Raw genomic sequence first — 27525 nt, 5'->3', positions numbered from 1 at the left:
GATGTTGCAGTAGATGCTCAAAATCTGCGCCATCCCTTGCCTGTGAGTTGAAGGAGAGGCAAAACGAAGAGCAGAGGGCCATGAAATGGCTGAATCGCAGGTGATGGAACGGACTGCCGACCCGGCAAACTCCAACGGCAGGTTTACCATCAGCACCCTGATCAGCACCGAGGACAGAGGCAGGCCTCACTATGGCCAGGGGGACACAGTTGCCTATGATGCTGCCCAAGCCAACCACCTCACCCACAACAACACTTTCTACATGCGGACCTTTGGCTACAACACCATCGAAGTTGTCCCCACTTACGAAAACTATGCCAACACAAAAGTCTCCGGTGAAGCCAAGAAGACCAGACCTACCTTGTCTGATCTACACTCATTCCTCAAGGTAAATTGAAACCAGTTTGGTTCACAGAATGTCTGTTGCACAGAGTCACAAACATAGGAAGCTGCCTTATAATCATGAGTGTATCTATCTCAGTATATCCAGCTCAGTCAGGGGTCTCTCCTGCCACCAGGGATTCCTCTTGGGTCCTTTTGCATGCAAAGCAGGTGCTCTAACTACTGTTCTTTACAGGTCTGTCCCTGCCTGATCATAATCTCCATCAGGTCTTGAGCCAGGGGACAAAGGATTGAATCTTGCCCCACATTCTTTCCCAGCTGGAAGAAAACTTTTCCTGATCTGAATTACTTGGATCACAGAATCATTGAATTGTAGAGTTGGAAAGTATCCCAAGGTTCATCTAGTCCAAGCTCTGCCATGTAGGAATATGCAGGTGGCCCATATGGGGATGGAACCCACAACGTTGTTCTTATCAGCTCCACACTCTAACCAATTGAGCTAACCTCAACAGTGGTTGAGGATGGGTAGCTCAAAATGTCTCTTCCCTGGGGGACTGTTTCTTGAGGTCTTTAGCAACTCTGATTTCTTTTTTCTGCCTTTCCCCAGAAGCTCGTATGGAAATAAGCAATACTGGCCAAGAGCCAAGGATATTTTTAAAAATAAAATAAAATAAAAATAAGATCATAGAGCTATTTTGCTCATTGTATTTTTAAAAATGCATATAGAGAAGTAGCATGAAAATAGCCCCATCTTTGTGCCCTTTTGACATCTGCATGCTTGGATCGAGTTTTCTGCCTGACAGTCTGATCACACATTCATTTGAGATGGGGGGGGGGCGGTCTCAGGGTCTCAGGGCACAGATCCAACTTCTATTTTCTTTTTCTTCAAACATTTTTTTTTAAATATAAAATCAACAGCATAAACAAAAAACAATCAGTTACAAAAGAGAGGAGCAGGAGGTTGCATTTCCCAAATAAACAGAGAACAGATAATTTGAAAAAAATAAAAGCAGAAAAACACATCAAGAAAGCCAGATTTTGCAATTTGGTGGGGGAAGAGAGTTTTGTATACCTGAATTTGACACATAAGCAATGAGATCCTGCCAAACAGTGTAGAAATGTTCTGCGTCTTCCTTATCCTTAGAGATGCATAATTTGTGTTTTATTTTCTCTGCTGCAGCCAGAGTATCCATATTCCTGTGCTGCAACAAGAGGTTTAAGTCCTAAAGGTCTTTGGCTCTGGGTCAAAGTATTCATGTAAGACCTTCCATAGATTGGGAAATTGCTTTTTGATCATCCCATAAGTTCAAAAGAGCAGGATTGTGGAGAATCCTTGACATCTGTTTTCAATATCAGATTAAATCTCTGCACATGAGAAAGAAGGTGATGCCTCTGAGCATGTGCAGAGAACTTTCCTCCCCCAGTGTCAATATGTTTTTTTCATGGCTAATCTTCTAGAGGTGCAGTGGATGTCCCAGAGCCTTGTGACCCCTTAAAAGACTAGCTGGTTTAATGTGGCATCCTATTTTCTGTGCCACCCTTCTCCAGCCTGGTGCCCTTAATATGTTTTGGACCATGGATGTTCTGGCAGGAGCTGAGAGGAGCCATAGCTAAGAAGAGTTGGGGCCACCAGGCAGGGCCGAGACTTGTGGGACGTTTTAACATGCTTTCAGGCAGGTGCAAGAAACTGAACCAGCTTTTTTAACCAGGGTGAGTGCCAGCATCAAGCCTGGTGTCCTGAGCAGGACCAGGTGGCTGGTCTAGCAAAACAACAACAAAAATAATTTCCCACAAGGGTGAGGAGAAGTCCACATCAGGGGCATTGTGGGAAATAAAAATGGTGGCTAGATTCATATGCCGAGGTCTGCTTGGAACCCTGCTGTACACCATCACCACAGCCTACCAGGGTTCACTAATGTAGGACAGGGCTGGAGAACTTCATGCTGAGGGGCCAAATGGAACACTCCCCAGGCCATGTCCCTCACTGGCCCTGTATCACATCCTAAGCTGGACTCTAATAATGCCTTCTCACTTGTCTGGATGGTGGATAGATAAAGGTTTGTAGAAACCAACCTGTGGCACAAAGAGAAAAGAAGGTTGCCCAGGAAGGAACATGGCCCTCAGGCTGAAAAGGTTTCCCTGGCCCTGATGTAGGAGAGGGAACCGAGAGAGGGTCATTTTCCCAGGTCCCCCTCAAGCCTGGGGTGGGCCTCATTCTGCACCAGCAGGGCAAAGCCAGTTCACGCAGCAGCCATTTGGATTCTGAACACAACCAGGTCATGGCCAGACTGTCCACTATGACCCAACAGAGTCATACTCCTCAGCCACCCAGTTCTGACGACCTCTGCATTGTCCTTGCTGGCTGAGACAGGATGTTCTGTACCTCAGATGTCTCTTTATCCCATAACTTTTCTCGCTTTCCTCCTGCCCCCAATTTTGCAGTCTGATTGCCATCAGTTGTTGTTGTTTTGTTCCAGCAAGAAAGTAGCCATCTCCACCCGCCAGCGTACGAGCTCCACAGGGACATCATATTTTCCGAAGAAGGAACCGAGGAGGAGGCTGGTGAGGGGGATGCAAAGCCTCAGGAGGAACCTGTCCGTTTTGGGTGGGTTAAGGGGGTGATGGTGAGTACCGTTACTTAGTTCCCCACTCCTGGCTTAAAGGATGTCCTGGGCCAGGGCCTTTTCTGTAGTGGCTCCATCCCTTTGGAATTCTCTTCCCAGGGAGATATGTATGGCCCCCTCTCTACTGGCTTTTAAGGGAACCCCATTTTATTTCAGCCAGCTTCTGAGTGATCATGCCCCTGAGTTGTCTGGATGGAGGAGAGAGAGAAGGATATGAGTGTGGAGAAGCTAGGCTACTGTACAAAGGTAGAAAGTGCATTTGTTGCTCTGCCTGCTTTTGCCTCTGGCCCCGCCCACCAATGACAGGTGGCCCCTGGAAGGCTGCACAGGTAGGAGTATGGCCCTCAGTCTGAGGAAAGCCTTGCTACTCCTTGCTATAAATCATGGTATCAACATATCACTCAAAAGTTCTCTTGGGTTCATGGAATCAAAGAACTGTAGAGTTGGAAGGGACCCCAGAGGTCACCAAGAGCAACAGCCTACAATGGAGGAGTCACAGCTGAATTGCCAGGCCACAAAGTGCAATGGAGAGACAAGGCAAGGTGCAGGGAATCGTCTTCCTTCCAGACACCCCTTGTCACATCTTCTTTCACCAGACAGATCTCGTCGCTTAGGCTTATGGTCCCAGTGCTCCTTTTCTGACTAGTGTACTTCAGGCACTAAAGGTAAAGGTAAAGCTACCCCTGCCCGTACGGGCCAGTCTTGACAGACTCTAGGGTTGTGCGCTCATCTCACTCTAGAGGCCGAGAGCCAGCGCTGTCCGCAGACACTTCCGGGTCACGTGGCCAGCGTGACGAAGCTGCTCTGGCGAACCGGCACCAGAGCAGCACATGGAAACGCCGTTTACCTTCCCACTATACAGCGGTACCTATTTGTCTACTTGCACTTAAGGGTGCTTTCAAACTGCTAGGTGGGCAGGAGCTGGGACCGAACGGCGGGAGCTCACCCCACCGCGGGGATTCGAACCGCCGACCATGCGATGGGCAAGTCCTAGGCGCTGAGGTTTTACCCACAGCGCCACCCGCGTCCCACTTCAGGCATTAGGTATCTTTTAAAAGAAGGAAATATTTAAACATGTGCACCCACCCACCCATGCACACCCTTCAGTCTGAAATGGTACAGTCCAGGGAAGACTTGACCATATTGTTCTTCCTATGCTATAAGCAGACCCAGAGGTGTCAGGGCACTGGCTCACAGGTTTTAAATGACTAGATCAGAAAATCCTAGATCTCTGGTCCTCCTCACAGGCCCTGAGGTGCCAACATGCTTCAGTTATTCTTCTCAGTTACCAATTGCTGCTCCCATAACTTTCCAGATCCGTTGCATGCTTAATATCTGGGGTGTGATTCTGTACCTGCGGCTGCCTTGGATCACTGCACAAGCTGGAATAGGTAAGTCCTGTTGAATACTTCTCATACAGCTTGGTACATACACGAGGGCTTATCCACACTTCCATCCGCAGCAGTTGGGGAGGTGGCAGCCCAACAGAGAACATTTCTTTGAGAGCTCCCAAGTTGTGGGACCCCTCTGTGGGAATCCAACCATGGTCTTAATGTCTAAGTATAATCCAAAATGACTGCTTTTCTTCACAGCACTGACTTGGGTGATCATCCTGCTTTCTGTGACAGTGACCACCGTCACAGGACTGTCAATCTCAGCCATCTCCACCAATGGCAAAGTTAAATCAGGTAGTGTTTTTTGCACATCACCTGTAGAAATATGGACAAAGTTGCACGGGTTGGGTTAGCAAGTGTGTGTGTACACATTGAACCTCTACTTCACATAGACAAGTCTCATCATTTTTAAAAACAGACAAACAATGTCCCACCAGCTTCATCTATCAGAACCAGATGAGACTTCCTCGAGGGGGGTGGGCGAACCCATTGCTGGCATGGCTGAGGCTCAAGACGGGTGGGAGGCATTTGCAGAGGTGGACAAAATGACTTTGCCACCTAGGAAGGTTCTCCACTCGAGAGACTGACAGATCCAGGGGATCCACCATTTTTTGCCATTTCTCATTGGCCAGCTTCAAATCCCACCAAACCACTCCCAGGAGCAGGGATCTGAGCAGGGGCCCAGAACTAGATGACCATTTGGGTCCCTTCCAACTCTACAATTCTATGATTCTATGCCTGCCCAATTCCTAGGTACCAGTGTGGTGCAGCAGTTAGGATGCTGAACTAGGTCATGAGAGACTAGGGTTCAAATTCCCGCTTGGCCCATGAAGGTCACTGGGTAACCTTGAGCCATTCAGCCTCACCTACCTCACAGGGTTGTTGTGGGGATTATATGGGGAAGAGGAGAACCAACTTGCATGCCACCTTGAGATTCTTGGAGGGGAAAGTGGGATATCAATGCAATAAGATCAAATATATAATGACAGGCCTAGACAGCATCTTGAGAAGTAGAGACGTCACCTTGTCAACAAAGGTCCGTATAGTTAAAGCCATGGTTTTCCCAGTAGTGATGTATGGAAGTGAGAGCTGGACCATAAAGAAGGCTGATCGCCAAAGAATTGATGCTTTTGAATTATGGTGCTGGAGAAGACTCTTGAGAGTCCCATGGACTGCAAGAAGATCAAACGCATCCATTCTTAAGGAAATCAGCCCTGAGTGCTCACTGGAAGGACAGATCGTGAAGCTGAGGCTCCAGTACTTTGGCCACCTCATGAGAAGAGAAGACTCCCTGGAGAAGACACTGATGCTGGGAAAGATGGAGGGCACAAGGAGAAGGGGGCGACAGAGGACGAGATGGTTGGATAGTGTTTTCGAGGTTACCAGCATGAGTCTGACCAAACTGCGGGAAGTAGTGGAGGACAGAGGTGCCTGGCGTGCTCTGGTCCATGGGGTCACGAAGAGTTGGACACGACTAAACGACTAAACAACAACAACAACAAATATAATTTGCAGTAGGTGAGCTATACAAGCCTTTGTGGTAATCCTTGTGTTTCCATATCTCAGGTGGGACTTACTTCCTTATTTCACGAAGCCTTGGGCCTGAGCTGGGAGGCTCCATTGGCCTCATCTTTGCCTTTGCCAACGCGGTGGCTGTGGCCATGCACACGGTGGGCTTTGCAGAGACTGTGCGGGACCTGATGCAGGTAAGCCGGGGCAACTGCTGCCACCAGGCTTTGAGGGAATCTCTGCAATCTTTGAACCACATCAAGGACAGCAAGAGGAAGCCTGGTGCAGTGGTTAGAGAGTTGGAGCAGGACCTGGGACACCAGAGTTTGAATCCTCACTCAGCCATGAAGCCCACTGGGTGACTTACCACACAGGGTTGTTGTGAAGATTAAAAATGAGGAGGGGGAGAACCGTGGTGGAAAGGCACAGTTTAAACGCAATAATAAAATAAATAAGGATAGCTCCACATAGAGCACAATGCCATTGTCTAAGGCTCTAAGCAATAGGTTACTGGCCCATAGATCTGTGTGAGCAGGCTGCCCCAGGAACATCCAGAGCTGAAAACAGGCACTGTGCACCACTGAATCCACCAGTGGTAGAGCAACGGTAGAGTCTAGGAGTTTCCCCAGACCATGAAAGGTTGGCATAAGAATTTATAGGTTGAATCAGAACAGTCCAGGTGATTCTACCTATTTTTAAATTAAAATGGTCCTCAAATAATAACTTCTTTAACTGTGTCCAGGCATTGCAGCTAAAAAGGATTGATTTTCAGGCCAAGGATTCAAATCCCACTCTGAGCCAATTATTGGGGGCAAAATGACACAGCTGTGTGAAGTCTTGAGCACTCTTGCATTTGGGGGTAGATTAGTCAGCACTGATCTTTTAACCAAAGATCTTCCTATTCTAAATGCAAGCTTTTCTCTGCAGATGAGAAGCTGTCATATCACAACTCCTTTCATCTCCGACCATTGCCTGTGCTGACTGGGGCTGATGGGAGTTGGGGTCCAGCAGTTTGTGGTTTTTTAAAAAACACATTTAAAAAATAATAATAACCGGCTGAAAGAAAAGGTCTTCACTTCACTTGGCACAGAAAATACCATAAAGAAGGTGCCAAGCTAGCCTCTCTCAGGTGGACATTCCGCAACCAGGTCACCACCACTAAGAAGGCATAAGCATATAATTGAGCCATGTTCCTTCTGCTCTGGCATTGCCTCTTCCAGATTTATGTCACTTTTAGGTGACATTTAGTTTTTTACTTTAAACAATTTCTAAATGACTTAATATCGAGAAAACAGGATCGCGAAAACAGAGGTGCAATATACAAATGAAACAGTAGCATAAATACATATAACAGCAGGAGTCCAGTAATAACAGTTTCTGATCTTATGGTCCGAGGAAAGCCTGGGCAAAAAGGTAGGTCTTTGCAAGACGTGTGGAGCAAGTGATGGATGGTGCTTCATGCATGGCAGAGGGAAGGGCATCCTGAAATGGAGATGCCAGAGATTGAATCTAGAGCCTTCTGCCTACAAAGTACCTTTTCTGCTGCTAAACTATGGCTCCTTTCCAACCCTGTGGACTTCTCTGCATCACCCCCTTTCCCAGATTGTGCCTTGAGCCCCCAGTGCACTCATTCTGATCTGCCCTGTGAGCACTGACTGTTGATGTTTTTTCTGCCCAAGGAGCACAACTCTACCATGGTCGATCCCACAAATGACATTCGCATCATTGGGGTCATCACAGTGACTATTTTGCTTGGCATTTCTTTGGCTGGGATGGAGTGGGAAGCCAAGGTAAGAGCTTCGTTATGTATGTGTTTGTTTTTTTAGAAGGCCTGGGGCAGGGGCAGGTGCGGCTAACGGGGAGAGAGCCCTATTCTTGGTCATGAGGAGCAACCCATGGGTCAAGGCAGGTCAGTGATCCCAGCACTACAGAGAGCTCCAAGGGGCTGGGAGTAGATTGAGGTCTTGGGAGTCTCTGCCTCCAGCCCACCTATATTAGGCTCCTCCCCTTTTGGAGAACCAGGGTCTCTTAAAAGACCAAACACATGGCCTGAAGATGGTCTCCAACATGAGGTGCTCCTTGTGTTGAAAGGTACCTAGTACGGGGACACTCAGTTCCCAGTAGGGTTGTCATTGTCACAATGGATTTGCTTGGTCTTTGCAGGCACAGGTTCTTTTCTTCTTTGTCATCATGATCTCCTTTGTAAACTACCTTGTGGGAACCATCATTCCAGCCAGTGATGAGAAACAAGCCAAAGGATTCTTCGGTTACAGGGGTAAGATGCTGACATGAGTGGCTGAGGGAGGAGAGGACTGTTCATGAACTGAAGTACTCCAGAAGAACTAAGTTGGTGTAAGGAAGCAGTGGCGGTTGGAAATGATGCAGAAGGGCCATCACCCAGCATGAGGGGATCGGTTTTACATGGGAAAGTCCTGAGTTCCATCCCCAGTGGCATCTCCAGGTGGTCCTGGGAAAGACTGCCTGCCTGAAATTCTAGAGAGACCCTGCCAGACCGTGCAGACAACATTGACCTAGATGGACCAATGGTCCAACTCAGTGTAAGACAGCTCCCTATTCTGGTGTTTAAACAGCATGTGAAGTAGCTCTAAATAAATAAATAAATAAATGGGCTAAAGTTGTGTTTGTGACTAGCAAGTCAACAAGCTAAATTAGATTTGTTTTAAATAATAACAACAGGAACATTTGAGTTTGGTTCTCTTGCTCAAGGAGTGCATTCAATCCTCAAAACATAAGACGAGCCCAGCTGAGTCAGATTAAAGTTCCTGTAGCTGTGGTAGAATAATAATACAGTGGTACCTCGGGTTACAGACGCTTCAGGTTACATATGCTTCAGGTTACAGACTCCGCTAACCCAGAAATAGTGCTTCAGGTTAAGAACTTTGCTTCAAGATGAGAACAGAAATCCTGCTCCGGCGGCGCAGCAGCAGCGGGAGGCCCCATTAGCTAAAGTGGTGCTTCAGGTTAAGAACAGTTTCAGGTTAAGAACGGACCTCCAGAATGAATTAAGTACTTAACCCGAGGTACCACTGTAATAATAATAAATAAATTGAGATGGTGTTGGAGTGACCAGACAGGTTTACATCTCTCCACCCAGTCCAGTGCCCTGAGGGAGACGGAAATTGCCCTCTCCCAACTCATTGGATTGATCACCAGGTGTAAAGTTTGCACACACAAACACACACGTGACAAAACCTTCTCTTTTCCAGCGGACATCTTTGTGCAGAACTTTGTGCCAAACTGGCGCGGGCCTGATGGCAGTTTCTTTGGTTTGTTTTCCATCTTTTTCCCATCAGCCACTGGCATCTTGGCAGGAGCCAACATTTCAGGTGATTTGAAGGTAGGCGGGTCTGGCTGCTGAAGCCCAGGGGGCCAGGAGGTGGGGTGCTGGAGTCAGCAGCCTCCTTTTGGAAACATGGCCCAGGGCAATAGTTGGTGCGAGAAATTCCGGGTATTGGGGCAGAGGGTTCGGTGGGTCTCATTCCAGCCTCTTTCTACATATAGCCTGTTGGGGATGCAGAGGGACAAGTCTTTCATTACATAAATATATTTCTCTCTCTCTATCTATATTTCAGTGAAGGGTGACTTATTACAGCTAAGCATGAAAAGTTGCATATAAGTTGAATCTTCTTTCCTTCCACCCATGTTTCATTTGGGAGAAGCCCATGCAGTTCTATGCAAAACTATGTGTGTGTTTGTGCATGTTCCTATATACATAGAAATGTAAGGTGTCATAACGCTGCAGTTTACCAAACACAAATGCCAGTATGACAACAGAACATCAGGCAAGCAAGTGAGTAAGGAGGGGGAGTTGCTTCAGAGAGCAGTTTGGCAAACCACTCTCTGGGGTGCCTTCCCACCTGCATTAAACCTCACTGCAGCCACAGGCAAGCAGGAGGAACAAGTGAGAAGGCAGGCAGGCGGAGTGGGGACTCATCCACACTTAGCTTTTGCCTCGCACTTTCCAGGCACAGATCCGCACTTTAAAGCTCCATGTCCTAGCGCCCCCTTTTTTCCCACCCTGAAGCACAACGAACAGTGATTCGGGTTTTCTGCAGATTGCCATTTGCTCCTGTTCAGTGTTAAAGAGCAGGTTTTCAAGGGGAAAGCTCCAAAGCAAAAGAAGAAGAAAGCGAGTGCTTGGAAAATGGAGCTTTGAAGCATGGGCTCTGCCTGGAAAGCACAGAGGAAAGGAAAAGTGTGGGTAAGCCTTAAGTGAGTGAGCCAGTGGCCCAGGCAGGCAGGTGAGTGATGGAGAGGCACAGGTGAGCAAAAGGGAGAAGGAGCTGGGGTGTGTGACAGAGAAGTTTGGGTGAGGTGTAAATGGGCTGGCAACAGGGTGGGGCAGGCGAGGTTGGTGAGCCCCTAGTAGTATCACAATTACTGGTTAATGCGGTGGTGCCTATGGAAGGCATTTTCCTAAATCTCATTTATCCCCTTGGGTAGGATCCTGCCGTGGCAATTCCTAAAGGGACCCTCATGGCTATTTTCTGGACGACTGTGTCATATCTGATTATATCTGCGACTATTGGTAGGTAATGGTCAGGCATTAATCGTAATCAGCAAGGTAAATGTTGTACGTTTCTGGGCACAATTCAAAGTGTTGGTGCTGACCTTTACAGCCCTAAACGGCCTCAGTCCAGTATACCTGAAGGAGAGTCTCCACCCCCATTGTTCTGCCCGGACACTGAGGTCCAGTGCCGAGGGCCTTCTGGTGGTTCCCTCACTGCGAGAAGCCAAGTTACAGGGAACCAGGCAGAGGGCCTTCTCGGTAGTGGCACCCGCCCTGTGGAACGCCCTCCCACCAGATGTCAAAGAGAAAAACAACTACCAGACTTTTAGAAGACATCTGAAGGCAGCCCTATTTAGGGAAGCTTTTAATGTTTGACAGACTATTGTATTTTAATATTTTGTTGGAAGCCACCCAGAGTTGCTGTGAAAACCTAGCCAGATGGGTGGGGTATAAATAATAATAATAATAATAATAATAATAATAATAATAATAATAATAATAATAATAATACAGAGAAGCAGGGAAAGCCAACATGCTGCCCCTGGATGTTTTTGGGCTGAGTATGGGCTCAGGAGCATTATGTCTTCTTAATTCAACGTGTATTTCCTGAGCTACTGCTGTCCACCTGATTCTGGTTGGTGGGCTTTACCTATTTATTCTGTAGGATTCGTAAAGCATTTAATTGTCAAGACCAGTGAGCAGTTTACAAGGGGTACTGGTAGTCCTACTCAGAGTAAAGTTACTAAAGTTAACGTTGTTTTTAATGTTTGGTGTTTTATCGTGTTATTAATATTCTGTTGGGAGCCTCTGAGAGTGGCTGGGGAAACCCAGCCAGTTGGGTGGGTTATAAATAAATTATTATTATTATTATTATTATTATTATTATTAATGAACAGAGTTAACTAATTTCAATGGTTCTGCTCTGGATAGAACTTAGCTGGATATGTGAAAATTTTTGATAAAATCAGATATTTAAAACATTTCAAAATATAATCAGCAGCTTTAAAAATATACATGATAAAATAAAAATTGCATATTAAAATGCATGCCAAATTTACATATCTGAGTAGGCTTGGTTAAAGAAAAAGAAAAATTTCAACCAGTGTCAAAAAGAGAGCAGCGAAGGCACCTGCCCAGTACCAAAGGGCAGAGAATTCCAAAGTGCAGGCACAGCTGGCCCGAAGGATTGAATCCTTGCAAATTTGGAATGAACATTATATGGTTTATTTAACAGGATTTATGCATTGCTTAATTTGCCAAGGTCTCTAACTGGTTTGGGGCTCTGGTGAGAAAAACAAAGTAGATCCAAGCAGCCTGAATTTTGCCCCCCTCTGCTTAGAGTGGCTAATGGGTCTTTGAAATTAAGAGCCCACGTTGTGGAGGAATGCTGTAAGAAATTATGCTAAATTATCATGGTCCCTTTCTTAGGGGCGTGTATGGTCCGGGATGCCTCTGGAAACGTGAACGACACCGTCTCTGTTGGCTCTGTGGGCTGTGAAGGGATCGCTTGCAACTTGGGCTGGAACTTCACGGAATGTGCTCAGAGCCACACCTGTAACTTTGGGCTTATCAATTTCTACCAGGTATTATCAGCCGTACTGCCATGGGGAAGGATGTTTCTTATTTGACACCTGGGTCTTGGGGATACTTGGAAGAGGGACAAAGACACTGCCTTCTTCCATATAAATCTATTGCAGCCCAGGATCCAACCCTACCAGATGGGTTGCAATCTCTGATCAACCATGGGCATGATGGCTGGGTCCATCACTTAGCTATGATTCCTGCATTGCAGGAATAGTTTGGGTCCCTTCCAGCTCTACAGTTTTATGATTCCATGACTACTGATGGCTTCTCGGCTGTGAATAGATCTCCAGACTGGGTTGGGGACAAAGCCAGCTGCCTTCAATAATGGGGAGGCACAATGCAGGGAGGCTGGTTTAGTGCCTAGACCCAGCAGGAATCCCTGAATAATCCATCAATCTGCCTTATATTAGCCCATGAAGCTCAGTATTCGATAACCTAGTGGCCATGAGCAGCTGAGCTCCCTAACCTCAGATTTGGGAAGAGGCTTGTGGAAGTTGCCCTCTCTGATTCGCTCTTCCTCATTCCACCAGTGCCCATTCCTTTCCCCACTTCCCCTGGGCCCAGGCTGAACTCCTGAGAGGTTGTGGAAAGTGGGGGGTGCTTCTCCTCCTTGCTCTGATCAGGGCCCACATGTAGGGAGAAGAACCCTAGAATCACAGATGGAAGAGACCCCAAGGGCATCTAGTCCAACCCTCTGCAATCCAGAAACCACATCCAGAGAATCCTTGACAGATGGCCATCCGAACTGTGTTTAATAACTTCCAATGTCAAGGCAGCAACAGCAAAGAGGCTCAAGAGCGGGACCCCTGATTGGGTGGGGGCCATGACAAGTGTCAAATGGCACACACACACACACACACACACACACACACACACACACACACTGGCCTGTGAGAAGAAGCCAAGGTGTCTTCTCCTGGTTTTGACAGAGCCCATGGGGGACCACACAGGTTGGTAGTTGCAGCACCAAGGACAGTTCCAAGCGAGAGTCCTTGCTCTGATCACATTGGTGAATGAACCAGTGGTGGCTTTTATGTTTCTGGGGGCTGGATCTGAAGCTTTGAAAGAGGCTAGTCTCTGGACTGGGGTATCCTCCTTTCTAATAAGTCCTTTTGTGTGCATCACATGGGAACATGGGTCACTGGTGTGGAGGCGATTGGTTCCTCAGGGGGTGTAGGCTTAGAGGAGACAGACTTCACAGGGGCTGCTCTCGGGTGTCTTGGACTCCAGAGCCCATGACCTAGGTTTGGGCTGTGCCTCAGGGCTGGCTGTAACCCTGGGGCCTGGGCTGCTGTACAGATAGATTGGACTGGTCTCTCTGAGTTGTTGAAGTCCAGGCTGCTGCTCTGCATCATGCACAGTGCATATGTGATCCATTGTGTTTCCTTGCAGAGCATGAGCATGGTGTCTGGCTTTGCACCACTAATCACAGCTGGGATCTTTGGGGCCACCCTCTCCTCTGCTCTGGCCTGCCTTGTGTCAGCACCCAAAGTCTTCCAGGTGAGAGACAGGGACAAGTGGGACTGCTCAGCTAACCAGGAAATTTGGATTCCCCTCCCAGCCAAAAGCCAGATCACAGTGCTAGGATCTGACTGTTTTGGGGCTGAGCTTGGGCCTGCAGGAATGTGCTCTGAATCTGAACGCAAATGACCACAACTGTCCACAAAGTGTGAAAAACCACCAGCCTTATTTCCCCCATCAGTAAAAGAAGATGACTCCACATATTCCTTGATATGCTCTGAAGTTGACTGTGAGATTAGATTGTGATATGTCAAGCTGTGATACATCAAGCATTTCATTGGGTAAAACTGCTCTAAAAATGATGATGAGCTTGAGCATGTTAATGAAATACAAAGCCCATTCCTTTTATAAATGACAGGCAGTGGGTCATGATCCATTTGAACAGTTAAATTCCATATAGAGGTTGATATTCTGCCTGTTGTAAATGTATTTTATCTTCTACAAAGATAGATTTTATATGGACTATTGACACTTGTATCAAATAAAATTTATTTAGAGAAGAAAATTAATTAGAAAGAAAACAGCAGCAGGTGTCCCAAAATAGATTCATACCAAACCAGAAGCTAGTCAAACAAAATAGAAGCTAAATTTCATGAAAAGTCTGAGAGAACTGCAATGATACATTGATGAGAGTACCAGGTACATGTGTTTAGGAATGGGATTCCATAATTCCAGTGCCACCACTGAGAAGCCCTCTTCTCCAGTCATCGCCCCATTAACCTCAGGATGTGAAGGACACAGAGAACTGCCTCCAGTTTAAACCTTGACATTTCTGGGCATGTTCCTGATGGCTCAAAACCTTGTCACGAATAGCCATTTTGCATCTCCCCAACAGTGCCTTTGTAAGGACCAGCTCTACCCCGCCATTGGCTTTTTTGGGAAGGGTTATGGAAAAAACAACGAACCTATCAGGGGTTACATGCTGACGTATGTCATTGCGATTTGCTTCATTCTTATTGGTAAGTAATTCAGGGGTCATTAAGTGGGGGAGGGGCAGAGGCTGATTCAACTCAGGGTGGGGCAAACAATGGCAATAGGAGGGTCTTTAATTCTGTGCTGAAAGTCCTCAATGTTATGATTTAATAAATAACAACTACCCTACAAACACCTGATTCTGCGCTCTGAATAATTTGCACAAATGAACGGAACCTCCCTCCTTCTCTCTCCTATCCCTGCAGCTGAACTGAATGCCATTGCCCCCATCATCTCCAATTTCTTCTTGTGTTCCTATGCACTCATAAACTTCAGCTGCTTCCATGCGTCCATTACCAACTCCCCAGGTAAGGGGTGCTATTTATTCATTGACTGTATATCCATCATGTTCTCCAAGGTGTTCAAGGTGACACACATGGTTCTCCTCATCACAACCCTGTGAGGTAGGTCAGCCTGAGAGGCAATGACTGGCCCAAGATCACCCAATGAGCTTCATGGCTGAGTGGGGATTTGAACCCAGCTCTCCCAGGTCCTAGTCGGACACTCTCACCACCACACCACTACTGGCTCATGGTGCTTAGCATCAAAAGTAGCACACTAGGTCAGGTCCTAGGCCACTTCCAGAGCCTCACTGTCCTGAAGCTGGGAGGCTGTTCCTAGCAGATCTAAACAGGTTTGTGGGCCATGCACCTGGGAGCAGAAGCTGAGCCCTTCAGTTGGTGCATGGCCTCATTGTCAGCCACTTATCATTCAGAATAGTGTAGTGGTGAACAAGCAGGGCTGCAAAACCTGGAAGTTGGGAAGCCTGATTTGGCTCATCCCTATAGCCCAGCTGCTTTTCCATATTGGGGTGTTTCTCCCCCTCCCCACTTAAATTTTATTACATGTTTACATTAAGCTAACATAATTTATCCAGCAGTGTCCTAAATAGTAGATACAGTGGTACCTCAGGTTATAGACGCTTCAGGTTACAGACTCCGCTAACCCAGAAATAGTACCTTGGGTTAAGAACTTTGCTTTAGGATGAGAACAGAAATCGCACGGCAGCAGCGGGAGGCCCCAGTAGCTAAAGTGGTACCTCAGGTTGAGAACAGTTTCAGGTTAAGAACAGACCTCCAGCACGAATTAAGTTCTTAACCTGAGATATTGTGCATCAAATATATGTGGCTGAGTGGACAGATTGAGAGATTGATCTGCATCAGCTACCTGCTATTGAAATTTGTGTATGAAGTACAATAAGAAAAAATCAGGTTGCATTCATATCCTGCCATTGTGAGAACAGGATGCTGGACTAAATGGGCTCTCTTGAGCCTGATCCAGCAGGATCTTCTTATGTTCTTAACACAACTGAGCAAATAAAATGGCCAAACTAAATTAAAAATTACGCAATTTAAAACTCAGAGAACATCTCTGGGCCTTTATTTTAATGACAGTCACTAGAAACTTTCCATTCTTTGCTATCACCAGCTGATCCAAGATCCTCATGGAGAAAAACGATATAATAATCAGTTGGTTGCCCTGGATGAGATAATAGTAATGTGAATGTGTGAGTAATCTAGGCTCATGAAAGGTATTTAGGTTCTTTGCCCTATTTTATAAAATTACTCCAACAGCAAAGAAATAGTTCCCATGTTTCTCCTAATATAAGATCCATTGATCTTTGGGGATGGCAGATCAGTATTATCTGCAAGGCAGTTGCACAAGAAGATAGTGTATGCGCAGTGCTTTGATTGCCAATTATTCTGGTTCTCTTTCATTGTCACATTCACTCAGGTTGGAGGCCCTCCTTCAATTATTACAGCAAGTGGGTGGCTCTCTTTGGTGCCATCGTGTCTGTGGTCATCATGTTCCTGCTGACCTGGTGGGCTGCTCTCATCGCCATTGGAATTGTGGTCTTCCTGCTCGGATATGTTCTCTATAAGAAGCCAGGTATGCAACTGGGGAACCTCAGGCCTGGCAGAGATGGGCAAATGTGGCCCTCAAAGCCTCTTCATATGGCCCTCAGGACTCTTCCTGCAACATGCCCCCTCCCAGTCAAAGCCCCTTTCCCCCTTTTAATGCCCTGCCCACTTTTGCCTCTGGCCCCACCCACCACTGGCATGTGACACCCCCCCTAATGTGGCCCAGAAGGGAATGTGTGCAATCCAGGAGGTTGGACTAGATGGTGCCTGGGGTTCCTTCTGACTCTGCTGTGATTCTGTGAACACCAGCTACCATTAAGCAAAAATAAATGCTCTGATCCTGCTTGGCTGATTCTCTCTAGGGGTGAACTGGGGCTCATCTGTGCAAGCCGGTTCCTACAACATGGCCCTGAACTATTCTGTGGGACTCAACGAGGTGGATGACCACATTAAGAATTATAGGTGAGGAAGTGTACAGTGCTATCTCCTCGGTGCTTATTGAAGACCCTCCTTTTCCAAGAAGCCTTTTAGGTCAATATTTTTTTGTCTTCGTCTGTGGGCATGCAATGAAGATGAATGTCAGGCAATTCAGGACTGAGAAAAAGAAGCGCTTCTTCATGCAGTGCAGAGCTAAACCGGCAGGCTCTTCTGATATCCTTATGTTCTGTATTGGACTTGAAATTATTTTTATGTGCTTTTTTTAGTGATGTTTTTATTGTTACATTATTTTGGGATGTTTTATGGGAAGCAATTCAAAATAAATGATGTCAAAAGTCAGGGTAAACAGGGAGCTCTTCAGCTGCCTGAGAAAGCGCCCCACTGTTGGTTCTTGTCTGAACTCCACAGGGAGCTCATTCCACACAATGGGAAGAGCAACAGAGGAGGCCTCAGCTGGCACAATCAAACCAATCACATCGACTTTGGAGGACTAGATGGGAATAGGTCTTCGGAGAGATAATCTGGTCCCAAGTGCAGATTTCTCATTGTTTCTCCCTCAGACCTCAATGCCTGGTGCTGACTGGCCCTCCCAATTTCCGCCCAGCCCTGGTGGACTTTGTGGGCACCTTCACCAAAAACCTGAGCCTGATGATTTGTGGGAATGTGTTGATCGTGAGTATTTATCACCACAGGAGAATCAACTTTGCAGGTTGTGGACATCTATCTGTCTGTCTGTTGTATACTTCTGAAGGCACCAGGCTAGGAATTGTTTCATCTAGCAGCTCTTTTGGAGACAGTTGATTCTCTATGAATCAACCACCTACAGTGAACCCATGAGTTGTGAAGGCTAGCATACAGAACCCATGGTCTCAAAGCAGGGACCTTGGTGCCAAGAGAGGGCCATTTCAGACCTCCAGGTCAGTTTGTAAGCAAAAGAAATAGCTAGTTGGGCTGATCTCTACTGTGCTACAGCACTGTGGGTGGTCTGGAGTGGTACTGCAGATTCTGGCTCAGTAGGGATCAGGAGGCCCCAAAAGCCAATTGAATCCCAGCATGAGCCTGTCAAAACGCTGGCTCTGGCTTCCTCAGTTTGATTTACTTGCTGCTACACCATGCAATCTACCTGTGGAACCTGCTGCTTGCTTATGCATCACCAGCCCTGCCAGGCAGATGTCTAGAACACCCAAATGGCCCCCAATGGGAAGCTGACAGTAACCCCCACCCCTCAACTCCCATCTCCAGATGTTTAGGAGAGACTGGAGCACTTGCCTTTTTTACACATTGTGTTCGCAGCAGAAAACAACTGTGTTCACGCTGGAGTGGCCGCAGCAAATCTGGTTTCCCCATGATGAAAAGCTGCATTTGATTCTGTTTGTTCCCCCTGGAAGGATAGTCAGCTAATTAAGCAGGACTGAATGATAGGCTCGGAAGATATGGAAGGCAATCACTTCCAGCTGCAGCTTAATTGCCAAGGCAGAGATCAGAAGCTGCTTTTTGAAAGCAGGGCACATTAATCACAGGATGGCATTCTGCTTCCAGATTACCTCTTATTCTCTGCCTGAGGTGCAGCAATTGCAGATGTGGTGGCTGATCAATGGGGAAATGATTGGCCCCTTTGCATTATTAAGCTGGCCAAGTGCCAAATTTAAAAACAACAACACAGAGGTACCCCTTAGCTCAAACTTCCTGGGCTCTGAAGGCCTTTCTTCAAACTGCAGACATGAGGAAGTGGCATGTGGTTTCTCACTAGTATAAGGAGCCTCTGTGCATGCTCAGAGGGATGGCTTACACCTTTTGTGATTGAAATAGGATCCTAGGTGCAGGTGGCACCCAGGAGACAAGCCCAGGGATGGGATCTGATCATAGGCTCTGTGTCCAGCTTGGACTTTAACTCCCATCAGCCCCATTCAGCACGGCCAACAGTTAGATATGGTGGGAGTTGTAGTCCAAAACATCTGGAGGGCGCCACATTAGTGAAGTGCAATTTGAATAACTTGATGGTCATACGAGTCAGGAAGGGTGTGCCTGTCTTAAGCCACCCACCCTTGGGTCTCCCACTGTTTTCTTCTGCTTTCTCACAGGGGCCAGGCAAACAGATGATGTCTGAGTTCCGTCTTGCTTCCAGAGGCCACGTCAAGTGGCTGACCAAGCGCAAAATCAAGTCTTTCTATACTGATGTCTTAGCTGAGGACCTGAGAACTGGAGTTCAGATTCTTATGCAGGTAAAAATCAAACAAAAAGAAAGAAATCTTGAAATGCTGAAGGTAAGCAGGCAGCCCATGTCTACGACTGCTACATTGAAGAATCCTTAAAACGATTATTGTGAAAGTTCAGTATTCATTGGGCAAATTAACTGTTGTTTCTTACTGTCTGTTTTCAGCAGCCGTACTTTGTGGCAGAATGCGGCATGCTGGTGGCATTACTGAGGGCATTGTCCTGCTGCTTTCTCCTGAGGAAAACTGCTCTTTAGCACTCAGTCAGAACAAATGGCAATTTGAGTTTTCTCTGGATTGACGTTTCCTTTGATTTAGCACTAAAGAGCAGGTTATCCCTGGGAAAAGGGTGGAGGAAGGGGGGAACCATTCAGACCTGTGGTTTCTAGGAAAAGGACAAGTGTGGATGAGCCCTGAGTTAAGTTTAGAGAAAAGGCGAGCAGGAGGTGACAATATAGAAATTTATAAAATTACGCATGGCATGGAGAACTTGGCTAGAAAATCCCCACCCCCCGCCCAGTTGTTTCCACCCAAGTTCAGCCCCTTGAGGAATGAGGAGGGAGTGTCAATGTGGTCTATAATGATACCCCCTTGTTCTCTGCTTTGATAAAGGCTTCCGGTCTTGGGAGAATGAAGCCCAATGTCCTTGTGATTGGCTACAAGAAGAATTGGCAGGCTGCCCATCCACAGACGGTGGAAGAATACATTGGGATTCTGCAGTAAGTTGGGTCATGGCATGGGATCCATTTAAATGATTTAGCGGCTGCAGCTGTCTGTGGCCACCATTAGCACCAGGGATGGGCAGATGTGTCTGTTTATGACTTGGGCAAATTTTTCATATGTTCATTTATAAATTGGCTCCTGTCTTGACCAACACTGAGGCTAAGGAAGAAGAGGAGGCTGACAGGCAGGGCCATCCTGTGAGCTGCTTGTAAGTAAGAAGGCAGGTGGGGGGTTGGCTGCAGGGCAGATGTGGGTTGGTGGGCAGTGCCCCATTTGCCTTCATGGAGACCAGCCTCTGCTGATTCCAACCAGGACTTCTGAGATGTGTCTTACATTGACTCTGGCAGCCCTTTGGTTTTGTCTTCCAGTGATGCTTTTGACTTCAAATATGGCGTGTGCATGATGCGGATGAAGGAGGGGCTCAACATCTCCAGGCTCGTGCAGTCTCACAGTGAGTTCCTCCACCACATCCTGTCTGGGCAAGAGGCTTCCTGTAGTTGAGTTGATTTGCCTAAAAAGATGCAATTGGGAACTGAGGAGGCAGCCTCTAGCTCCGTGTGACCCGAACATTGCCTGGCAGCAGCTCTCCAAAGTTTGAGGCAGGTGTTTCTCCCAGCCCTACCATGAAATGCCAAGGATTAAACCTAGGACCTTCTGCATGCAAAACAGATGCTGTAACCACTGAACTGTGGGACACAGAAAAGAACACAGGAAGCTGCCTTTGGCATTTGGACCATTGATCAATCTAGCTCAATGTTGTCTGCAATGACTGGCAATAGCGCTGTAAGATTTCAGAGAGGGGACAATTCCTAGACCTATTAGAGACACTGCCGAGAATTGAACCTGAGACTTTTGGCCCTTCCCAGATGATATGCTGCACTCAACATTAAACGGCTCATCACAAGCCATTGTTCAGTGTTAGGCACCAGGCCAAGAGGCGAGGCAAACAAACACAAATATCAAATAAATCTGATCTTGCTTTTTTCGGTCCTTCTCACTAGTGTAAGGAGGAAATGAATCACAATCCTTGTTACCATCCAACTGCTGAGGGGGTTTCTTTTGCTCCAAGCCAACCTCCAGAGCAGCTTTTCCAAACTTGATGGCCTCGTGATGTTTTGGACTACAACTCCCATCAGCCCCAGCCATGGCTGTGTTAGCTAAGGCTGGAGGGAGATGTAGTCCTGGGCAGCTGGAGGACACCAGGCTGAGGAAGAGTGCTCCATTGTGTTCATTGCATATTCTCTTTCCTCTAGTTAACCCCGTGTTTGACCCAGCAGAAGATCCACAGAAGAACATTGAAGAGCCTCCTGTGATAAGTACATGTCAGTTCCCAGCAGGTTCATTTCTGTGACCTCTAGTGCTCGTCTTTCTGTTAAGACTGTCTTACCTGTGGGGAAAGTGACTGACTTGGGCCACAGATGGAAGGCCTTTGAAATCAGAGTGTGCCGACTCAGAGGTTTGATTTCTTCTCCTATAGCACAGGAAGAGAAACCTGCCATCTTGGGCCCTGTCTTGACCATTCTCCTGTCGGGTCCTGCTTGTGACCTTTCCTCATCGATCTGGTTTGGCCACTGTAAGAACAGGATGCTGGACTGGATAGGCCTTAAAAGGATCTAGGACAGTAGCCAGATTAGCCAACATGGTGCCTTCCAGATGTTGTTGAACTACAGTTCTCATCATTCCTGCCCATTGGCCCTTTTGACTGGGGCTGATGGGAGTTGGAGTTCAACATCCGGAGGATTACAAAGTGAATATTTAATTCTGTTGGTTATGCTTACTCCCAGGATTTATGATTTCTGCCCTAGCTTTGCAAATGAGATGCAAATAAAAAACAATCCCACATTAATTTTGCCCCCCCTGCCCAATTTGGTTACTCTCTGAGTCAGGACCACATCAGCCCCATGTAAACATCAGTTCCAAGTTGCCATCATGTTCTACTGTCTCCTACAAGGCCTATGCCAAAATTATTGAAACACATTTTACCATGTGATAAGAGCTGCCTGTGAGACTAGGGATGGCATTCTCTGAAAACTTCCATGCTCTGTTTCTCAGCACATATTCCCCCCCCCCCCCCAGTTCCCATCTGGCTCCTAGATTTCAAGAAGCAATGAGTTGTTTATTTACCAGTCACACTAAAAATACAAACTATTCTCAGATTATATATGCACCATCATAGTATAGTATGTATAATTATATTACATATGCATTATATATATATATATATATATATATATATATATATATATATATATATATATATATTTTCCAGGTTTCCTAAACTGCACACAGCAATACATATAACTATATAAAAATACATACATATTAATACTTGTAAAAAAATGTTGCAGAAATGCATGGCAGCATGGGACTTGGCTCTTTTATACATAGTTAGTCCCACTCAGAGGAGACCCACCAAAACTGATGGCCTAACTTAGGTACATCAGTTCTGACGAGTCTATTCTAAGTAGAATGTAGCTGGATACAACTCAATATATAATTTACATATTTTTGCATATAATTAGATGGTATTTTTTTTTAAGTTTCCTAATGAACAGAATGGGAAGTGGAGCATCTCAAGAGGGATTTCATAAGCTTGCAAATTCACTTGGTGAGTGGCGTTTGAAATCCTTTGCACTCTCTTACTCATGCAGTGGGGATCCTTTTTATTATTATTCCTAGTGGATCCTGATGCCTTGGTAGCAGAACAGCAAGCAAGCACTGCCTTCCAGATAGAGCAGGGCAAGAAAACCATTGACATCTACTGGCTCTTCGATGATGGAGGTAATTTCAGCATCCTTCTCCCACATAGGTAAGGATTTGTGGTACCAAAGGAGCGTTGCACCATTTTTGCTTTGGGGGTCCTGGGTCAGGTTGGATGGCCATCTGTCAAGGATTCTTTAGCTGTGATTGTCGCATTGCAGAGGGGCGGACCAGATGACTCCTGAGGTCCCTCCTCACTCTACAGTTCTACGATTCTTTGGTCCCAGGGGCTGATCTGAGGCACATGATGCAGCAACCTTGCTAAAGCTAAGCTGGCTTGGGTTTGGCCACTCCTTGGATGAAAGGCCACCTGAGAACCTTGCCTCCGTCTTGGAAGTACAGTGTGATATAAATCAGTATTTGCCAACCTGGGGCCCTGGAGATGATGGGAGTTGTAGTCCAAAACATCTCTAGGGCACCAAGTTGAAAAAGCCTGAAATAAACGAAGGATTCCCAGGCTCCATTTTCTCCAGGGTTATAGCTATTTGATGAAGAGCCATTCTGTGTTCTTTCTTGGCAGGCCTGACGCTCCTCATCCCTTACCTCCTTGGGCGCAAGAAGAGGTGGGGGAAGTGCAAGATCCGGGTGTTTGTTGGAGGGCAGATCAACAGGATGGATGAAGAACGCAAGGCGTAAGTCTAGGACTGCTTGTGCCCTCAGTTGGATTTGTATCCCTTGTGCTCTGGGAGAGGGCTGTGGTAGTGCTCAGGCCCTTCTTGCGAGCTTCCCATTGGGGCATCTAAAAGGCTATGGTTACAAAAGTAATTAGGCTATCTATAGAATTAAAACAATGCAAAAAAAAATGTATCTATTAAAATGCAAATTGTGGGAGAAATGATAGGAGGGTGTCAGGTTGAGGAAGGCTGGTCCAAGATGCATAGCAAAATTCCTAACATGAAGAGAGGTTATCGCATTTTAGTTATCCTCAGAATGTAAAGAATCAATGTGTGCACTGGGCATAGGAAAACATAAAAACGAAACCGCTGCCCCCTGCAAAAGGTACTACTGGTCTCTTTCTCCTCTTGCAGGATCATCTCCTTGTTAAGCAAGTTCCGACTTGGGTTTCACGAGGTCCATATTCTTCCTGACATCAACCAGAAACCCCGACCTGAACAGTAAATCAAGACTTAACTGTAGCTTCTTGCTCATCCAGTTTAATAATCTGCAATTGTCTTTTTTATTGTTATTTTGTTTATTTAAACTTTGATGGGTGTTGGGGTTTTTTTTTACTTATTCCTTAAATTTTAAGGTTTGTTATATAAATAATAATAATACAGGATGACTGTGTTAAATGCATAACATGACTTCCTGTTTTTTGCAGTGGTTATGCATATACATTAAAGATTGTGTAATAATTTGTATCAGAAGCACCTAACATTTTACATTAGAAAAATTAGCTAGAAATATGACTTTTAAAACTATGTGGAAATGTGGCGAACTTAAGGTTTTGATGGAGGACAGGGCTGTCAGTGGTTACTAGGCACAATGACTAGGTTTCTCCCTCTACTGTTGGAGGCAGTTTGCCTCTGAATCCCAGTTGCTGGAAACTAGAGGGGAGGGGATTGGGCTCTTGTGCTCAGGTCTTGCTTGTAGGCTTCCCTCAGGCATCAGGTTAGCCACTGTGAGAACAGGATGATGGCCAATATGGGCCACTGGCCTGATCCACCAGGGCTCTTCTAATGTTCTCAAGGCTAGAAAAACAAGAAGCTGAAACTGAGATTTGTCCCCAACTTGGTATTACAGACCTGTACGGGTCCCCACAGCTGACAGTTTCATGTTGGATGCTGGAATGTTCTGGGGAAGAGAGATCCTAGACGGTCTATTTGGTTCAGGCAGAAACAATACCACCTGGTCACTTACAAGATCTCCATGGTTTTGTTGACAGTGTGAAGAGATTTGACGACTTAATCGCCCCATTCAGACTGAACGATGGCTTCAAAGACGAGGCGATGGTGAATGAGATGAGGCACGGCTGCCCATGGAAGATTTCCGATGAGGAAGTCATGAAAAATAAAGCTAAGGTCTGATGGTCTCGCTGGCCATGTGGAGAGTGGGCTTTGCCATCACAAAAAGTGAAAAATAATTGCTGTCTCCTCTCAACGGGTCCCAAGGCCTTTAATGCAGGGGTGGCTGACCTGTGGCCCTCGAGATGGCACTGGACTTCTGCATTGTTGTAGCATGCCCTTCTTCCCTCTCCCATTCACGAAGCATCACCCGTCAATTGCTTCAGGCAACTCAGAAAGGCATCTCTTTTTGCCCTGACTTTCCCTGACCCACAAGATTGGACTATCTTATTACTGAATTCCTGTTGTTGTTTTTTAATAACACTGTTTTGTTGGTTTTCAAATTGTATCTCTGTTTTTATACTTTCATTGTTTCTATGTTGCATTTTTGAATACAGTGGGCCTGCAAATTACGTGGGGCGGGGGGGGGGTCCACGAGCAAAGGCAAAACTGTGTAGAGTCAGCATACCCCTGGAATCTCCCTCCCAGCTGTGCAACCATCCCTACCTGTCTGGAGTGGGTATTGCCCTCTATCTCCTTTTCCAGGCTCTGGTAAGGTCATGTGATCTTCCCAGTACCCAGTAAGCAAGGCAGAGGGCCCAAAAGCTCTACAGTGGAAAATAACTTTTTAAGCCCCCCTGTCTTGCTTACTGGGTTCTGGGAAGGTTGTGCAAGATCTTGGGTGGCTCCTTCTGACTCCTCACTCCCAGTTTCCAGTTATTTATTTTCCCCACACAAAGCTGCAATGATGTAAGTAAATTACATGTAAATTGTGGGACCACTGTACCGTTGAGAGATTTTTTAGTGGTTTACAATGCTTTTAAATAAAAAGAAACAATAATAAACCCCAGTTGGCATGGCCAACATTCAGGGGAAGTATATGTTCAGCAACATCTGGGCTTTAAAGCACCTTCGTAGCATATTCATTCCCTCAACAAACTCTGGGCACTGTAGTTTACGCCTCACAGTTACAATTCCCAGCAACACTTAACAAACCACATTGTTCAGAGTGGTTTTACAGCCGGCCCCTCTTCCCAAGGAACACTGGGAAATGTAGCTCTGTGAGAGGTAACAGGAGTGTCCGAACAAATCTCAGCACGCTTAACAAACTGCAGCTTCCAGGAACCTTTGAGGGAAACCATGACTGTTTAAAGTGCTTTCAAAGCTTTAAATTCATGGTGTAAATGTGACCTTAATCTCTGCATTTACTGACTATTCTCTCTTCCGCCCTTCAGTCACTTCGACAAGTAAGGATGAACGAAATCTTGCTGGATTACTCGCGAGATGCAGCCCTCATCTTCATGTAAGTAAGACAAGCCACCAACCAACTGACCAACCTGAGTTTTTGCATGTGCTTTGTGAGATGTTGACCTTACAAAGAAGTATGGCTGGAAATGCATTGATACGGGCTAGGCCTGCACAACCCAGCAAGCTGAAGCAACCATGCATGGTGGCCTCCAAGGGCCTTGGCTGTTGTGGAGGTGGGGGGAGGATTAACAAAATCAATCCTTAATAATAAAGAAAACTGTAACCAAACATAATGAGAGACACTAAATACAACAACAGGAGGCAACACGCAATGAAGGGAGGGGCTGATTTTAGAGCAAAACACACAAGCCCCGCCCACCAGATAACAAGCACTATACTATTCAAATTAGGCCCCAGTGTTTTTCTTACATCGACAACTCTCCTGGGACTGCAGTCCCGGCAGACAGGATTTGCAGGTGCCCCCTCTCAGGTCTCAGGAGGGTTGCCTTGCGTAGCTAGGGTGGGCTGCATTCAGCAAAGCACAGCAGATGTTGTGCAGGCCAGATTTAGATTGAGCAGCTGCGTCCCCAGCCTGTTAAACCTCTAGATGTTCTGGGCTATAGCTTCCGTCAGCTCTTGCCACCCAGCTACTACAGGTCTCTGTCCGTGCCATAAAAATAAGAAACCAGCTGTATTTACAATGAACAAACGCGAGCTGTTCTCTGCTTTCTCCACCTTTTTTTTCTAGAACGCTGCCGATAGGCCGAAAGGGAAGATGTCCTAGCAGCCTCTATATGGCTTGGCTGGAAACCCTCTCGCAGGACCTGAGACCCCCCGTCATCCTGACCAGGGGCAACCAGGAGAATGTCTTGACCTTTTATTGCCAGTGATTCTTGGGCAGCTGAATCAAGATGAAGTTGTTCCAGGCCAGATCCTGCTCTTAGGACTTGGGCCTTCTGGAGGATTTGTTTCTGGTGGTGGAAGGTCCACAATAAAAGACTTGTGGTGTGAATGATGAATATTCCTGAGCTGTGGTGTGAATGATGGATATTCCGCCCTGCCACAAGTTGTTAAGAGGAATAATCTGACCAATGGTCTCTGGTAGATTTTGATGGATTGCTGAGGGGATGTGGTTCGCCATGTGTCCTGCTGTACAGAGGAGAGTCCTTGAGTTGAAAGCATCCTCTGCTTCATGTGTGGTGGTATTTCCTGCCCCTCCATATGTTGCTGAACTACAACTACCATCACCCCCTGGCCATGTTTGCTGGGGCTGATGATGGGAGTTGTAGTTCAGCAACATCTATAGGGCCAAAACTTCCCAGTTTAATGGTTGCTCAGTCTAAGTTAAATAGGGTTGCCATATTTCAAAAAGTAAAAATTCCTGACATCTGCAAAGTTGGGTGTTGTTGTTTTTTTTTTGGGGGGGGAATAGTGATTTTAATCTTCTGGAGCTGTTCCTGCTGTTTTCCCATCACATTGACATACATCCAGGTTTTCCATGACATTTTCCCTGATGCCACTTTTACACCTGAAAACCAGGACGTGTCAGGAATTTTCCTGATGTATGGCAAGCCTAAAGTTAAAGACTAATAAAATTATGGGTGGGGGCGGGGCTCGCAGTAGTCCATCATTAATTAGAACCCGGAGGGCAGATTGAGCAAGTATAGAGGTTGACACCTTCCCCACTATGGTGAAATGGATTGTATTTCTATTCAAACTGTAGCAATTCTTTCCAAATTTGCATCTATACCTATAAAATATCACATGCACTGTTCACGCAAATCTGCGTCCTCTTTTTTGC

General features: G+C 46.3%; 1 protein-coding gene across 2 annotated transcripts; it reads left to right on the top strand.

The window, feature by feature from the left end:
* SLC12A3 (solute carrier family 12 member 3) lies at positions 1–27498 on the top strand. 2 transcript variants are annotated; one of them, XM_028739263.2, is made up of 26 exons: positions 1–388; positions 2820–2966; positions 4282–4357; positions 4559–4654; positions 5927–6066; positions 7549–7659; positions 8033–8144; positions 9097–9227; positions 10334–10418; positions 11829–11983; positions 13377–13484; positions 14341–14464; positions 14684–14785; positions 16212–16367; positions 16702–16801; positions 17338–17449; positions 18859–18999; positions 19603–19709; positions 20082–20164; positions 20967–21029; positions 22393–22494; positions 22994–23105; positions 23502–23588; positions 24359–24494; positions 25712–25779; positions 26473–27498. In XM_028739263.2, the coding sequence occupies exons 1-26, from the start codon at positions 86–88 to the stop codon at positions 26612–26614; spliced, it is 3099 nt and encodes a 1032-aa protein (XP_028595096.2). In that variant the 5' UTR covers positions 1–85; the 3' UTR covers positions 26615–27498. The 2 variants fall into 2 exon arrangements, with proteins under 2 accessions (XP_028595096.2, XP_028595095.2); XM_028739262.2 differs by having other exon boundaries at positions 20967–21035.
* The last annotated feature ends 27 nt before the right edge of the window (positions 27499–27525 follow it).

The sequence above is a fragment of the Podarcis muralis genome, chromosome 7, assembly GCF_964188315.1.
Source record: "Podarcis muralis chromosome 7, rPodMur119.hap1.1, whole genome shotgun sequence".
Classification (NCBI taxonomy): Eukaryota; Metazoa; Chordata; class Lepidosauria; order Squamata; family Lacertidae; genus Podarcis; species Podarcis muralis.
Note: the sequence above shows the minus strand (reverse complement) of the source record. Positions and strands in the feature narration are given on the sequence as shown.